The sequence below is a fragment of the Chiloscyllium plagiosum genome, chromosome 29 (genome assembly GCF_004010195.1).
Source record: "Chiloscyllium plagiosum isolate BGI_BamShark_2017 chromosome 29, ASM401019v2, whole genome shotgun sequence".
Classification (NCBI taxonomy): Eukaryota; Metazoa; Chordata; class Chondrichthyes; order Orectolobiformes; family Hemiscylliidae; genus Chiloscyllium; species Chiloscyllium plagiosum.
The window spans coordinates 25798728-25816468 of record NC_057738.1 but is presented as its reverse complement, the minus strand read 5'-3'; the positions used below and the strand labels follow the sequence as shown (position 1 = coordinate 25816468).

General features: G+C 40.3%; 1 protein-coding gene across 5 annotated transcripts in view; it reads right to left on the bottom strand.

Moving 5' to 3' along the window:
- The window catches only part of zgc:158766 (uncharacterized protein LOC100009641 homolog), a 183551-nt gene that overhangs the window by 95050 nt on the left and 70760 nt on the right, over nucleotides 1–17741 (bottom strand). For all 5 annotated transcript variants that reach the window (XM_043719356.1, XM_043719354.1, XM_043719352.1 and 2 more), the window contains exon 2: nucleotides 12991–13188. In XM_043719356.1, the coding sequence (XP_043575291.1) occupies nucleotides 12991–13188 (198 nt within the window). The remainder of the gene's footprint in view (nucleotides 1–12990; nucleotides 13189–17741) is intronic.

Genomic DNA, 17741 nt, shown 5'->3' with positions numbered 1-17741 from the left:
GCCAATCACGAAGAGAAGAACCTCACCTCCCCCTAAAGGGTGTGTCACACCGCAGAATTGTGTGCAGTGTAGAAACAAAAACTGAATTTTGCCTTTAGCAGCTCAGTTCTGGAGATGGCTGGTGGTGAAATGGGGAGCAAACAGGATGAGGATTTAGGATCAACGACAGAAACTGCAGGGTAAACTCAGCAGATATGGCAGCATCTGTGGAGAGAAAGCAGAGTCAATGTTTCAAGTCCAATGATCCTTCTTCAGAACAGGATCCCAGCATTCCCAGGAATCCAGCAGTTTCCATTTTTGTTTCTGATTTCCAGCAACCGCATTTCTTTGTTGGGGGGCGAGGAATTGTTCAGATTTAGGATGATGGGGAAAGTCTGCAACTTGACCTGTGATCTGTGTATGTTGATACTTCACATATACCAGCACTTGCTCAACAGGGGAAGAGGTCAGACTGTGGCTGAGTTTTGGCATTGGATAGAGACTGAATGGGTTGATCAAAGATCACTGCAAACCTCATTTTGAGAAAATTGCTTAAGTACACCATAATTTATAAGCACATCACTCTCAAACTTCTTCCTCAGAGATCAAAACTCCAATCGTTTCAGACATAGGCAGGCAGTTAAGGAGCTCCTCCAATCACCATCAGTTGATAACTGGCCAGTAGCCCCATGTAAAACTTCAAGCTTTAATCACACTAAGGGCAACTGTTTTCACACAAGCGGGTGGTTCATATGTGGAATGAACTGCCAGGAGAAATGGTAGATGCAAGTACAGTTATAACATTTAAAAGACGTTTGGACAGGTATATGAACGGGAAACATTTAGAGGGATATGGACCAGACACAGGCAAATGGATTTACTTTGAGAATTTTGGTCAGTATGGAGAAGTTGGACTGAAGGGTCTGTTTCCGTGCTCTATGACTCTATGGCGAAAGTGAGGACTGCAGATGCTGGAGATCACAGTCAAGATTAGAGTGGTGCTGGAAAAGCACAGCAGGTCACGCAGTATCCGAGGAGCAGGATTCCTGATGAAGGGCTTTTGCCTGAAACGTTGATTTTCCTGCCCATTGGATGCTGCCTGACCTGCTATGCTTTTATAGCACCGCTCTAATCTTGACTCTATGCTCATCGAGATTCTGCGCTCGGTTCTGCATATTCTGTGGATGTGTCTTACTCCAGTGGCATTACTGAACAAATCTCAAGACAATGGCCCAGGCATGTCATTCACTCTCAGTCACATTCTCCATCAAGACCAGGAATGTGTTTGATTTGCAAGTCAGCCCTGTATCACTTTGAAACTGTGACTGCAAGCACTGCTAAAGCGGGACACTGCATCCTGGGAGAGACTACTACTCCTGAAGTTAAGATACAGGCTATGGGTCATCAAGCAGATAGTGGAATGCTCACAGGTTTATAGGCCCATTATGATTTTCATTATGACAACAATCAGGAGTCTGTGTAACTATCTGCCTGCCTTACATAGGTACTATTGGCCATCCAAATTCACTTGACCACATATCTCCAAGCCCTATAAAAGTGCAGTTTGACTTCTCTCATCTGAACGAGGGAAATTAAGGACTATGGAGGGGGCCAGTAGAAGGGTGGGGGCAGGGGGTGGATGTTGATAGAGGCAGGAGAATTGAGTTAATGCTACACAATCAGATCACCCATGATCTTAGAAAATCGTGGGGTAGGGTCAAGGTGCAGAATGAACTTACTCCTGCATTCTACGTTAATGTGAAGGCTTTCTACTATATCAATATGCAGTGTATGCCCTTACCATAGGTTTATGACAATATATTTTCAGCCAATTTGACAATCGAGAGGTCCTGGGCTTTTGCGTTTAAATCTCAAAAGAGGCATATTGACTGAGGCAGACACTTGACAGTAGACCCCATTAAAAATTGGAATTTCATTAATGAGGAATAGAATTGAAAGACACAGAAATTATGTCTAACTTATATAGAACTTTGTTGAAACAGCAACTGGACTACAGTGACAGTTTAGTCTCGATATTACACAAAGAGTATAGAGGCATTGGAGAATATTTCAAGAGTGATCATAGAATTGAAAGGTTAGAAATATCAAGGAAGAATTAACAGGCTGGGCTGCTTTCTCTAGACAAAGTGAAGGCTAAAAGGGTGGGTAACCTAACAGAGGTCCTTAGAAATATGACGTGCTTTGATAAGGACATTGTTCAGGCAGACCAGAACGATGGGCCATAAACATAAGGTAATCACTAATGAATCCTATAAGAAATTCAAGAGAAATGTCTTTCCTCATAGAATGGTGAGAAAGTGGAACTGAATTTGTCACATAAATAGGTTGAGGGAAATAGTATAAATGAGTTTAGCGAAAGCTGGGTAAATAGGTGAGGAGAACTAAAATGAGGAGAAGGCAAGAAGATGAATTGATGTCTTAAAAGAAGGTAGAGCAGGAGAAACCTTGTTCAGAGCATAAACGTCTGTTGGATGAGTGTGTGTGTGTGTGCGCCTCCTCATGGGAAATGGCACATTGTAGAAATACCAGAGAGCCAAAGCTTCCAATCTCACATTTGATTACCACCATCATGTTAATTCTAGGCAAATCAACTTTCTGGAAACACTAAATTGAAAGACGCAACACTTGAGCTTTTCTACTGATCAGAACTGGGATCGGGCATTAAGCCCATCAAATTTGATCCACCATTCATTCAGACTCTATTTGCATCTTATCTTCAGCTAACTGCTTTGGTTCCATAAGCCTTAAGTCTGAAAAACAACCTATCAAACTCTACTTTGAAATTTTCGATTAATATTAGACTTGGCAGCTTTTTCCTCTAATCTTTGTGCGGAGAATTGCTCCCTGAATTCACAAACTCTAATTTTGCTCCTTGTTCTGGACTCCTCCAACAGGTAAAATAGATGCTTTCTCTCTACCCCCTCAAGCCCCTTAGCAAGACAGCTGAATTAGATCACTTCTTGATTGCATACATTTAAGGGAATATCAACCTAGTTAATGCAATCTTTTCTTGTAAATAAACAGTTCTCGTACTGATATCATTCCAATGAATCAAAGTTGCACCTCTTCCAAAACCAAAATATTTTTCTTGTGAGATATTGGCCAGAACTGAATGCTCTGTTTTCAAAAATTATCTGTTTGAAAGTCCACTCTATTCTCCTGAAAGTTTCCAGTACTTACAAGTTTTGATCCATCTACAAATAGACTTCACCTTCACAACTTAATATAAAAAGTGTTATATTGGTTTAACCAGAGGTTAAACTAGAGACTCATATGGTTGTGACATAACATTCATCCTTTTGTATTACAGCTTCTGAGAGATAAACACTAACAATCCATGCACCTTGTCAATTTTCATTGTGCTTTTCTGCTAGTTTATCATATTTTCCACATTTGGATCCTTAAATCTCTGTGATCTTCCACAGTTCAACATTTCACATCATATAAAAAGTTCCTTGCTCTATTTTTCTGATATCCAAATGTAATAACCTCACAACTCCCTACATTGCAGTGTCACAGTTTTGTCTAGTAACTTAATCATTTTCAACCTCTGGTACCATCGAAACAATTTACAGTGTTGTCATTTTCGTGTAATTGCACAGATATTCAGAAACGCAAAATACATTTAAGACACCTCGATATCAACATGACATGACATACTCTCACAAAAAAAGCTCTCCACCTTATTCTATGAATAGCCAGTTACTCAGTCAGCACTCCATTGGACGACAATTCTGCAAGTCAACAATGTTTGTAATATTATATCAACTTACACAAGTTTATAACCCAGATTATATATGTAGGTCTGAGATGTCACGTTAATGTGCATAATTAGTTGTTCATAAACTTCCAAATATCTGCCTCAATAAGTGTCCAACTCTCTGTGGTCTGTGTTATGTCGGGGAACACATAGAAAACTCCATATTAGATAACAAATTTAGAAACAGTTATCTTGTGGCTGCATTCCAGTCATTCGTAAATATGGGGAAAAAAACCTGAGGCCTAACAGATGACAATGTGATACCAGTAGACATACTGCTAATTGGACAAACGTTCTTATGTATAAAATTAACATGTTGTATTATACAAAAAATATTAAGTGTTATTGAGCAAAGAGAGATATATAGAGTTGCCAAGATCTTAATAACCGGACAAGCTTAAGTGGCCCCTACTGCTTATACTGATATTTAAAAAGGAAGAGTGAGTAATTGTTTTGACGGCTTTGCAAATTATTGATGGAAGGGCAGAAACTCTGCATGATTGCTAGAAGAACGAACAGTTAGAATGCAGTGCAGTTAGAATGTTTTAAAGTTCAGAATAGCTTTAGGAACATATAACACTTTATATTAAGTTGTGAAGGTGAAGTCTATTTGTAGATGGATCAAAACTTGTAAGTACTGGAAACTTTCAGGAGGATACAGTAGATCTTCAAAAAGACAGATAATTTGGTGGAAAGTGCAGGGAGGTGACAGATGAAGTTCATTTATGGAGATATGTGAGGTGATTCATTTTGATGGGAAAGACAAGATAAAATAAAAGGCACATTTCTAAAGGGACTGCAGGTACAGAACAACATGGGTATGTATGAACACTAGTACCTTAGACTTTCCTAACAAGCACAAAGAGTACAAGAGCAAAGAGCTTATGCTGAACTTGTAAAAGTCATTGATTCAGTCTCAGATTTAGTATTCTGTCCAGTTCTAGGTGTTACACTTAAGATGATGTAAAGACATGTGCAGAGGGACAGCCGAGATTTATGAGAGTGGTTCCATTCATGATCAATTACGGTTGTGAAGATAGAAGGTAGGACTATTTTCCTCAGAGAAAGTTAAAAATCACACAACACCAGGTTATAGACCAACAGGTTTAATTGGAAGCACTAGCTTTCGGAGTGCTGCTCCTTCACACAACCACCTGATGAAGGAGCAGAGCTCCAAAAGCTAGTGCTTCCAATTAAACCTGTTGGACTGTAATCTGGTGTTTGCGATTTTAAAACTTTGTACACCCCAGTTCAACACCAGCATCTCCAAATCATTCCTCAGAGAAGAGATAGCCAAGAGGAGATTTGATAGAAGTATTCAAAATCATGATGGGTTGGACAGAGTGGATAAGACATTCTTCCCAATTGTACAAGGATTGAGAATAGGATTTAAAGTAATTTGTAAAAGAAACAAAATTGATATGATTTTACTCTGAGTACAGATTGATTAATCACTGATTTCAAAACCTGTCCAAAGCCACTATCTGAAGTTTGACCCCACTCTGCAGTGTGTGATTGTATGGATGACGCCATCTTTGCTCCTGGCAGTTGCCACGCTGTGACCATGCAAAGTTGCACTTGTGCACATGCATGATCACTGTGCCACTCAGCAATGGTGTTGACAATAAACACAGCCTATTTAATGGTGTGAATGAATACAGGGAGAATACAAGAAAATGACATTAATTGAAATGCTCATTCAGACAGCTGGTGCAGACATGATGGGCAGAATGGTCTCCTGTGCTATAATAGTCGTGTGTTAACAATCCCTAGATCCATACTGCCTATCTCCTTAAACCTAACCAATTCTCTACTCGTGCTATTAGGACCCAAATCTATATGCTCTCAGTATTGTGAAGAATTTCTTATTGTATCAAAGGTGTTCTGTGACAGATACTTGCTTATCCACTGCATTCGATACCTCCTTAAGTCAGCTTATTTAGACATAACTTGATAAATCTATTAAAAGTCATATTAAGGACACCATACAACACCCTATTGCCACAGGATGAAGCTTGTACAAGTTTGATTAGCAGTTTGAGCTTACGGAGGTGAGTGCATGAAATATCAAGGACAGAATTTTAAATCTTTGATCTTCCAGCTTTACTATACCAACTGGTTTGGGTTGTTTATCTTCTAGTAACATCTGCTCACTTGCACCTATGCCTATCTGTATACATCTATGTATGTTAACATATTTGAGTCAACAGGTCATGATGAAATTTCAATTCAGACACATAATCCAGGCTGATTCTCCATTGCGGTACTGAAGGAGCATGGCTCTTCCAAAGGTAATGTCTCTCAGGAAGATGTAACAGATCCTATGGCACTATTTCAAAGAAGCAGTGAAATCATCCATGGCATCCTGACCAATATTTATTCCTAAATCAACATGACAAAAATTTGTCTGGTCCTTGTAGGTCTGGTGCAAAGTAGCTATCATGTTGCTAACCTTTCCACTGTGATTACAATGCAAAAGCAGTCCACTTGGTGTAATGCAATTTGGGTCCCTCATAATGCAAGTCAAACGTAACCCATTTTTATATGTATAAAACCTTTATAGGGCAATAGATTTTTTTTTAAAAATCGTTTAGAATGCGGCCCCTCAACCTGTTATGTCCATGTTGATCATCAAACATCTATCTACTCTAATCCTATTTTCCAGCCTTGTATGTAATGGCATGTCAAATAGTCATCTAAATGGTTTTTAAATGTCTTGAGTGTTCCTGCCTCTACCGCACTTTCCAGCCCTCTGTGTAAAGATATTTTTTCCTAAAATCTCCTCTAAGCCTTTAGCTCCTTACCTTCAAACTGTGCCCCTGGTTATTGACCCCCTAGTGATGAGAAAAGGTTTTCCCTTTCTACCAGTTTATTCCCCTCAAACATTTGTACCTAAGACCATAATAAAAAGGAATGGGAGTAGGCCATTTGGCCCTGCTCCACTATTCAATACAATCATGGCTATCCAACATTCCTCACGTCCACCTTTCTCCCCTTTCCCCATAATTCTGGATTCCCCTCCTGGTCAAAAATCTATCTCAGCCATAAAACTGCACAAGGACTCTGCTCCACAGTTCTGTGGCAAGGAGTCCCAAAGACTCTCAACCCTCTGACAGAAGAGATTCTTCCACATTCAGTCTTAAATTGGCACCCCTTAATTCTGAGACTACACCCTCTATTGGTGGACATGCTTTCGGTATTTACTCTGTCAAACCCCTTATATTCCAACCCCCTTGAAATGAGGGCCAACATTCCACGAGCCTTCCTGACTAATGCAGCATCTGTGTGCTAGCCTTCTGTGCCTCAGGCACAAGTACCCACAAGTCCCTCTGTTTTGTTGATTTCTGTAGTTCTTCTCTGTTTAAAAATTCTTTTGTTCTTGCTTCTAAAATGAACAACTTTGCATTTTCCAATATTAAATTGCCATCTTCTTTCCCATTTACTTGACATATCAATATCTCTCGATGAACTGATTGTATCCCTCCCACAACTGTCTACCTATTTTGTGCCACTTGCAGACTTGGCTACAGTACATTCACTTCCTTCCTCCAGGTCAACTCACCTCCATCTTATCTCCATCTCCAATCTGCCCCCTACTCTTCTGCTCTAAGGTAAACAACTCCAGCATATAGAGTTTCTCTTCACAGTGAAATCATTCCAGCCCAGGCAACATCTCAGCAAATCTCTTCCACACCTTCTCCAGTGCAATCCTTCCTGTAGTGTGGCGACCAGTACTGCATACAGCACTCTAGCTGTGACTTAACTAACATTCTCTACAGCTATTCCATAACCTCTTTGCTCTTATATTCAGCTTCACAACATATTAATGTTCCTCAAGGTGACAGCCCGAAAGCAAGTACACAAGCTGATGCTGGTAAAGATTATCAATCCTGATCCAAAAGCACATGCAAGTGCACAGGCACTAATTGAGGGAATGATTGAACAAATGATGTTAAAAACTACATACTTAAATAGGCTGCAAGTTAATCAAGGCTCACACATGAATCATGATCCTTTAAATCAAAGTATCAGTGGGAACTGACACTCACGGAAACACTACCCCACTGAGGAGTCGAAGCCTTGGGTGGAGGAGGGAGAAAATTGGTGAGAGCAAAAGAAAATCAAAGACTATAAGGCCTTTCAGTTAGAATGCACTATTCATTTACCCATCAACTTAGATAATTGTCTTCACCTATTAACTCCTGAGAAGAAAGGCTTCAGTCTGCATTTCAAAGGGTTCACCAATCTGTGAGATAATCAGAATTACACAATGATCCCATTTTATTAGCTCACTTGATTTTATCAAGTAAAATCATTCATTGGAAAGCTAATCACCGTGTGTTTAATTTTGAAACTGGTATATGCAGGAACCCTTAAAAGAATAAAGGACTTGTTCCACAGATTCTCTTCAGAGAAAACTCTGAAAACTCACTCAGAACTCATACAATCATTCAGTATGGAACAGACCCTTTGATCCAACTCATTGTGTGCCGACCAGACATCCTAATCTGACCTAGTCCCATTTGCCAGCATTTGGCCCACATCCCTCTATACCCATCCAGATGCAATTTTATCAGCCTCCTCCACTGCCTCTGGCAGCTCGTTCCATACCCGCACCACCCTGTGTAAAAAGGTTATCCCAGGTCCTTTTTAAATCTTTCCCATCTCACCTTAACTCTACGCCCAATAGTTTTGACTCCCTCAACCTAAGATAAAGAGCTTGGCTATTCACCCTATCCATGCCTCTCATGACTTTATAAGGTCACTCCTCAGCCTCCGATGCTCCAGGGGAAAAAAAACAGTCTATTCAGCTTCTCCCAATAACACAAACCCTCCAGTCCCTCCTTGTAAATTATTTCTGCTCCTTCATAAGTTTAACAACATCTTTCCAATAGAAGGGCTACCAGATGTGCTCGCTGTATTTTGAAAGTGACCTTACCAATGTCCTCTACAACCACATCATGACTTCCCAATATCTATACTCATTGCACTCTGCAATGAAGTCAAGCATGCCAAATGCTTTCTTCACCACACTATCTACCTGTGACTCTACTTTCAAGGAACTATGCATCTGCTCTCCAAGGTCTCTCTCTTGAACAACACTCCCCAAGACATTACTATTAATTGTATGAGTTCAGCCCTGGCTTGCCTTACCAAAATGCAACATGTCACATTTATCTAAACTAAACTCCATCTAAGTCCTAGCAGAGTATACACTATCTCCTGTGCTACAGGTGGGGGCCCATGAAACAGCCTTTGGATTTTCAGTCCTCACTAAAATGCGCAATAAATTCATTTTCCCCAAAAGCAGTACAGCTCTTCAGAAGTGAATCCACTGGGAACTGTCAGGAAATACCATTCAACAGGTGGGAATGGTTAAAGATTTCTGATAGCCTTTTGAAGATCATCTGTTATTCAGAAAAAATTAGTTTCTGGTAAAACGTTTTGCTGCTTCTTCTTGGTCAAATATGCTGCTGGGCTACAACTCCCTGGATATCAGATGGCTCCCAGTATCTTAGCTGTGTAATTGTTACTTGTGTGAGTGCAGGCAGTAAGTGGTGGAGTTATTCCACAATAAGAACCTACCCTTGTTACACCCTGACATGCATATTGTTTCCAGCAGGGGGCAATAGATAATGGTCAGCAGCAAGCAACCCTGACTGATTTTTCTCTTCCCTCCACCCAAAGGCACCTGTACTCCCAATCAAGATGAATCAAATGGCACAGAACAGATTCATCCTGGGTCATGCCTCGACTCTACAAGTCAGGTTACATGCTGCCTTCAGTAACTGGACCACCTTGAGATTTACAGGGAGAGTTAATCAAACACTGAGCAGCTTTCACACCCCACACAGTGAGCTTACCCAGTTAGAACAGAAAGGCCTGTGGTGATGGATGGCTCTAATCTCTAGGGCATCCAATCACTGGGGGGGTGATGACCTGGTAGCAATATCACTGGACTGCTAATCCAGAGACCCAGGTAATGTTCTAGAGACCTGGGTTCAAATCCTGTTCTAGCAGATGGTGGAATTTAAATTCAATTTTTAAAAATCTAGTAATTAAGAGTCCAATGATGACCATTAATCTATTGTTGGAAAAAACATCTGGTTCACTGATGTCCTTTACATGTAATTCCAGATCCACAGCTATGTGGTTGACTCTTAACTGCCCCCTGGGATGGGCAATAAATGCTGGCCTAGGCAGCGAGACCCTCAACCCACAAACAAACAAAATAAGGCCCGTCAAAGAACCCCAGAACACTATTCAAAGAACAGCAGGGTAATTCCTTCTGATGGCCCATCCAATCTTCCCAATCACTAACAATGGATCATTTGCTGTTATTATGGCCACTACCATATTGCTGTTTTTGGGATCTTCCTGTGTGCCAATTGGCTGCTGTATCTGAGATTATAAACAGTGCCTACACTTCAAAGGTGCTTTACTGTCTTTGAACTTCTTGTAATGTGAAAGGCATGTACAATTTTTTTTTTCAAATTGCTGTCTGTTCCGCACTCCTGCCAAGCAAGCTTCTGTGTTTAATAACTCACACTAGAAATGGACTTTCCAGACCATGATGATAAATCGCATGATTATTAATTATTCTGTTGAGGTTGATCCATATATGTTCTTTGATTTGGACTCTTTTATGTTGTTATTTCCCAACTCACAATCTTTGAAAGCCCAATCTATAGCAGAAAGGCTAAGCCCTCCACACTTCGATCATCAGAGCTAAAGCAGTCATCTAGGCTCAAAACATTAGCTTGCTCTCTCTCCATGGATGCTATCTGACCTGCTGTGATCTCCAGCATTTGTTGTTTTCAGTAGAGTATGTAGATCTTGCTCAGCTAAAGATGTGAAATGTTATCTTTATAGTTCTCTCCCAATAGATGCTGCTTAAAGCCTTGAATGTTTCTAGCCGCATTTGTTTTTATGTCAAACACATCAGACTCTCTCTCTGACTGCTATTCATTGAGCAGCATTTGAGAACTTCCCGTACTGACTTCTCATTTTTCTATGTCTTATCTTAGAAAGCACCTTTTAAAAAGCTTTTTGTTTCCAGTGTGATTCTCAGCTTTCAGTTCAGACAATCCCACTCCTACATGCTCAGGACTGCTGCCAATTCTTTTGGAAAATGGGAGAATTAAATTAGTCAGATATTAGTATTCCACGCTGACCTCACTACCATTTGCCACTACTCCTTACCCACATTTTAATTTCTTTTTCTTTTTTTATTAGTGTACAGTATAGCAAGCAGTCAACTAGGAAGAGAACTGAATTCCACGTTATAGAGCAACTTTATAGAACAGAATGTCCTGAAGAGCTTTACAGTCAAAGAAATAAATTGGATGTATAGTCACTTTTGTACTATAGATAATGCAGAAGCCAATTTCTATACACAAACTCTTACAAATTTGCAGGGTGATAATGACCAGATAAACTACATTAATTGTCAAGTCATAGATTTAATTGTCAAATCATAGTGCACATCTAAATATGCACTTCTTAAATTTTATGAGGGTTTTTGCCTCTGCCATCTTTACAAGCAATGAGTTCCAGATTCCCACCACCCTCTGGGTGAAAACAGTTTCCTCACATCCCCTCTAAACCTTCTGCCCCTGACCTTAAATCTATCTCCCCTGGTCATTGATCCCTCCACCACAGTGAAATGTTTCTTCGTGTCCACCCCATCCATGCCCCTCATAATTTTATACATTTCAAATAGTCTCAACTCTGCTCCATGCAAAACAACTCCAATCTGTCTAATCTCTCTTTATAACTGAAACTCTCCTGCCTAGGCAACATTCTGATATATCTACTCTGCATCCTCTCCAGTGCATCATATCGCTCCTAGTGTGAAATTCCAGAATTGCAAACAATACTCCATCTGTGGCCTAACTAACACTTTACACAGCTCCAACATAACCTCCATGCTGTTAAATTCTACGTCTCGGCCAATAAGGACAACATTATCATATGCCGCCTTTACCACTATCTATCTGTCCTGCTACCTTAAGAAAGTGTTGCATCTGCACACCAAGGTTCCCCCTGATCCCTACCATTCATCATGTATTCCCTTGTTTTGTTTTCCCTGCCCAGTTTCATCACCTCACGTTAATCCAGAGTGAATTCTATTTGGTCATCTGACCAATCCATCTATATCCCCATGTAATCAGGGTGGCATGGTGGCTCAGTGGTTAGCACTGCAGCCTCACAGCGCCAGGGACCCAGGTTTGATCTCTGCCTTGGGCGACTGTCTGTGTGGAGTTTGCACATTCTCCCCGTGTCTATGTGAGTTTCCTCTGGGTGCTCCAGTTTCCTCCCAGAGTCCAAAGATGTGCAGGTCAGGTGAATTGATCATGCTAAATTGACCAATATGTTAGTTGAATTTATAAATGTAGGGTAGGGGAATGGTTCTGGGTGGGTTACTCTTGAGAGGTTAAGTGTGGACTTGTTGGGCTGAAGGGAATGTTTCCATACTGTCTAATTTAGTCTAAAGCTAGCGGTCTCATTATTTACCACCTTATCAATTTTACAACCATCCACAAATTTACTGATCAACCCTCTCACGTTCAAATCTAGATTAATTATATATCCTATAAACAGCAGGGGACTCAATACAAAAACACCTCTTGAGTATCACCCACTCAGCCAATTAGTGATGCTAGCTTTGGGATAAACATTAGCCAGAATACTGAGGAGACTTTGGAGTATTTGGAGCTACAGTTTAATGTCACACTTTAAAGACAGCACATTGAACAATTCAGCATTCCCTCTGCACTGCAAAGAATTCTCAACCAAGATTTTATGCTCTGGTGTGGGTCTCCAACCCATGACTTGGTGACTCCTCAAGGATGAATATGGGGCAAAATAAGGAAGAAAATCCATTCTACCTTTTGCCTCTATATTCCAGCCTGCACCTCAACAGAATCATTACTCTGTTCAGTAAATCTCTCAAAAATATTTAATCCTCAAGTTTCTCCATTAGGAAGAATGCAATTTGCCTGGAGACCTGAATTCTGAAAGTAACTCCATGAAATCGGAGACTTGCTCACACATTACTTCTCACTATCATGCATGACTGGTTCGGGATTTAACAGGACTCTACTAACTAAATCCGCTTTATTCTAGCCAGACTAAAATTGCTGTATTCAAGATTCCTGTTGTATTATTGTGTTCCCTAAGCCATCAACAATGAAAGGTCTTGTTTCGTGGGGTGAGCCTTTACTTACACATGTTTCCTGTTGAATGCACTGCAGGATTCTCTTGGCGGGAACAAGGAAGTCAATCAGACAGCGGAGCCCGTCCCCTCGATATGACCTCTCCACCAAGTGGAACAACTGCCACAGGACAGTGGCCGCAGTAGCTTCGAATGGTGGGTAGAGAGCCGAAAGAGTGTTCTGAATGTAGGTGTCAAGGGACTCTGAGTCCTACAAGAGAAACACAAACAGGAGTGAATCATCTGTCAATAGTTTCAGAGCATGTTCTGAGCTGAAAGTGTGGAGACCATTTCAAAGATGTTCTAATTTGAAGGCAAATCGATAGAAAGAAAGATTTGCATTTAAATAGGACATTTAACAAGCTCAGGACATCCAAAAGCACATAAAGAGCATTGTTGTTAAAGCAATGCGCCAACGGATTTCTGAACAGCAAGCTCCCAGCAACTTCAGTATGTTAATCACAAGATCATCTGTTTTAGTTATGATGGTGGAGGGATAAATATTGGCCATAATATCAGGGAGCAATCCACTACTTTTCTACAAAACCATGGAAATCTCACATGTTGTAGAACTGAAGGATCTAGGGGTTCTTTGAAGTTTGCGTCTCATGTAGGCAAGATAGTTAAAAAGGCATACAGTATGCTTGCCTTCCTTGCTCAGTCCTTTGAGTGTAAAAGATGGGAAGTCATGTTGAGGTTATACAGGACATTGGTGAGGCCTCTTCTGAAGTACTGTCACACTTTAAAGACAGCACATTGAACAATTCAGCATTCCCTCTGCACTGCAAAGAATTCTGTGTCCAGTTCTGGTCGCCCCATTATAGGAAGGATATTATTCAACTGGCAAGGGTTCAGAAGAGATTTATCAGGATGTTACAGGGTATAGTAGGTTTGAGTTATTAAGAAAAGGAGAGATAGAACGGAGACCTTTTTCACTGGAGTAAAGGACGTTGAGAGGTGACCTTACAGAGATTTATCAAATCATGGGGGTGAATAGGCTAGATAGGGTGACCTGTAGGTGTCTTTTCCCTAGGATAGAGGACTTCAAGACTAGGGAACATATTTTTAAAGTGAGAGGAGAGAGTTTAAAAAAGACACGAGGGTAAATGTGGAATGAACTTCCTAAAAAGTGGAAGATGTAGGCACAGTTACGACGTTTAAAAAACACTTGGCTAAGTACATGAATAGGAAAGATATGGAGGATACGGGTCAGGAGCAGGCAGGTGGGACTAGTTTAATTTGGGATTATGGTCAGCATGAACTGGTTGGACCAAAGGGTCTGTTTCTGTGCTGTATGACTCTATATACACTTGAGAGAACAGACATGGCACCAATTTAATATCGCACCCAAATGACAACATGCTCAAACATTACACACTCCTCAGGGTTGGTACCTGGAGCATCCACCTTGATTATGCATTTAAGCCACAGGAGTGGGCTTCAAACCTGTGATCTCCCTACTCAGGAGGCAAGAGTGATGCCCACTGAGCCATGGTTGGCACCCTCCTGTGGCAACATCAATTGACTGTTCTGGTAGCTTCATTGTAAAGCAATAGTCTAGAATTACAACAATAATGCATCCAACTGGAAGGTACAAAGCTTCCCAAGAGTCCAGGATGGCCAGTTTCTCAATTCTTGCCCAAAGTCTGCACTCCCTGCACCTGACCATATTAGTCAGGATTGCTCAATAATTGGACAGGGCATTTGTTACAAATTGCTGTTAAGGTCACTTTATCTATAAATATAATTTATATTGTCCTTTTTCATGCTTTTAAGAAATCAGTTTGCTAATACGCTCAATGTTTGCCAAGGATGCTGTGACCTGCTTCTCCATGCACTCAGCTGCCAACTGGGAGGTTCTTGAAGAAGACCTGTCCTAGGTGGCCCCCAGCGATGCCATAAAAATGGTTATTAGGCTGGACTTTTTCAAATGTGGCTCTCATCCACTTTACACTCACTGGAGGTCGCCTTTGTCCTTTTACAACCCATTTACTTCCTGTCATATTGGAGAGTACAGAGACAACATTCAAGGAAAAGGTCATGAGGCAACAATATTTATTGAGAGTGAGGCACTTTATTCTAGAAAAGGAAGGCTAAATACGATCTTTAAAATTGTGAAGGAATTCAAAAGGGTAGACAAAGGCAAAATGTTTTGATTTGCAGGATAGTCCAAAACCAAGAACTCTAAATGTAAAATAGCCATTAATGAGTCCAATAAGAAAGCTTTAATAAACTTTTTTTAAAACACAGTATGTCAAGAAAGTGGACCCACCACCTCAAGTGGTAATTGAGACAAGCCATATAGGTGTCATAAAGGGGGTGCTTTAGGAAGAACGAAGGAAGAATATATGGATATAAGTAGATGAAATAGACGCATAAATACCAGTATATACTAAATAAAAATCAAATTAACTGCAGATGCTGTAAATCAGAAATAAAAACAGAAGTTGCTGGAAAAGCTCAGCAGGTCTGGCAGCATCTGTGAAGAGAAATCAGAGTTAACGTTTCAGTTCTGGTGATCCTTCAGGTCAAATAGCCTGCTTCAGTGCAGCAGATACAATGCAATTTTGGATAATTCAGCAAATAGTAAACAAAAGAAGTACAACAAATAAAGCAGCCTTTCAGGAAAAGCACTAAGTACTATCGTTATGGCAACTAACTGTGAATTCACAAAGCTTTATTTTTAAAAAGAAAAGAAAATTATTCAGAAAGAAGCAACTGTGGAGTATAATAGCAAATTAAACAAATAGCAGAAACCAATTCAAGTAATTTCCTTAGCACTTGCAGCAGAAATTGATTAGGAGCAATCATACCTCATTAAAATACAACATTATTAACAACCCATACCTCTTAACTAAAGAGATTCTGCAATACAAGGTTATAAATGATGGATTTTAACGTTGAAGAGAATTGTGTGTAACAAGCAACGCATTTACATATCAGGTACCTGACTTAATAGCTCTGTTGTTGTTCTCTGTTATATGAGTGAATGTAAATTTAGTGTTTACTTATGAAGTTCCAAAGCTTACAAAATTGCATTAAAATATTACCAGAAAAAGAGAAAGAATAACCTTAATGTAATGCCTATCATGACCACATCAGGCTTCAAAGTAGTGTACTTTCAAGTAAATTAAGCACTTTAACATATACGTACTACTGTAATATAGGAAATGTCGTGACCAATTTGAACACATATCGCTCCCACAATATAATGTAATAACAGATGGATAGACTTTAGATAGATATTGATTGAGGGATAAATATTGGCCAGGACAGAAGATCAAAGCAGTTCTTCAAAAATGTGCCAAGTGATTTGCAAGCCACCTGAAGGCGTTGGCAGATTTTTGGTTTAATGCCTCATTGAAAGAAGACGAGAGAAGGAGAAAAAAAGAGTCGGATTTCTATGCAATTTCTGAAAGTGGTTGAAACAGGATGGGCACAGAGTTAGAACGACATGCTTGTGTGGTGGATAATGACCAACAAGAGCTGGTTGAACAGACTGGTCCATCTCTAGATTGCAATTTTGATGCTGTTCTATGTAGTGTACAGGTGTGCCTCTTTGGCAGAGGTGCTATCTTTGATTGGAACATTAAACTGGGATGCTGAAGATCCCACAGTGGCATTGGGAAAGAAACAGAGGAGACTTTCAGGTAACAAGGTTGGACAACTGGGAAGTGAGCAGTCATTCAGACAGGATGAGTTTGAGTGGTGAATGGAGGAGATTGAAGCTAGATCTTCAAAAAAGAAGAGCTCACATCATTTGTGAGGAAGATAAAGGTACTTCTGTAATTGGTGGTATTCTGAGTGAATTGCTGAGAAATTTGAGATATATCTTGATCACATCTCCCATATGATGTGTATTGTGATTCGTTTGACCACAGTTTTCATGTTGATGCATGTTTATCTAATGTTTACCTCAATCTGGGTGATAGAGTTCAAAGCAAATATTGTAGACTGTTAACTGGAGTAAGGAAAATTTCCATTTGTTTGCTTAAAATCATAGAATGCTGTGATTTTATTCTCTTAGTAGGTAACTGGAATTTCAAACTTCATCCACTTTGAACAAAAAGTTAGCAATGGTTAGCTGATTGTCAGAGATGGAAATGTGTTGCTGGAAAAGCGCAGCAGGTCAGGCAGCATCTAGGGAACAGGAGAATCGACGTTTCGGGCATTAGCCCTTCTTCAGGAATGAGGAAAGTTGGTCCAGCAGGCTAAGATAAAAGATAGGGAGGAGGGACTTGGGGGAGGGGCGTCGAAAATGTGATAGGTGGAAAGAGGTCAAGGTGAGGGTAATAGGTCAGACTCTCACCTTGACCTCTTTCACATTTCCGACGCCCCTCCCCCAAGTCCCAACTCCCTATCTTTTATCTTAGCCTGCTGGACCAACTTTCCGCATTCCTGAAGAAGGGCTAATGCCCGAAACGTCGATTCTCCCGTTCCCTAGATGCTGCCTGACCTGCTGCACTTTTCCAGCAAGTAATTACTCATTGCCAAGTCTCAAGTACGGAGCAATCATATCCAAGATTACCAGTGCTGGAAACATTGGTCACACTCACTAACCATGGTGAAAATTAGACACTTGGAGCTGTCCAATCCTTTGCATGATCTTAACTAGATGACTTAAGATAAAATAATACTTCAGAGACATTGTAATATCCCAGTTGCAGGTGTAATTTTGTTTCTGTTGAAATTTTCCATATATCAGTGTGATGCTATTTTATAGATGGAAATGTGTTGCTGGAAAAGCGCAGCAGGTCAGGCAGC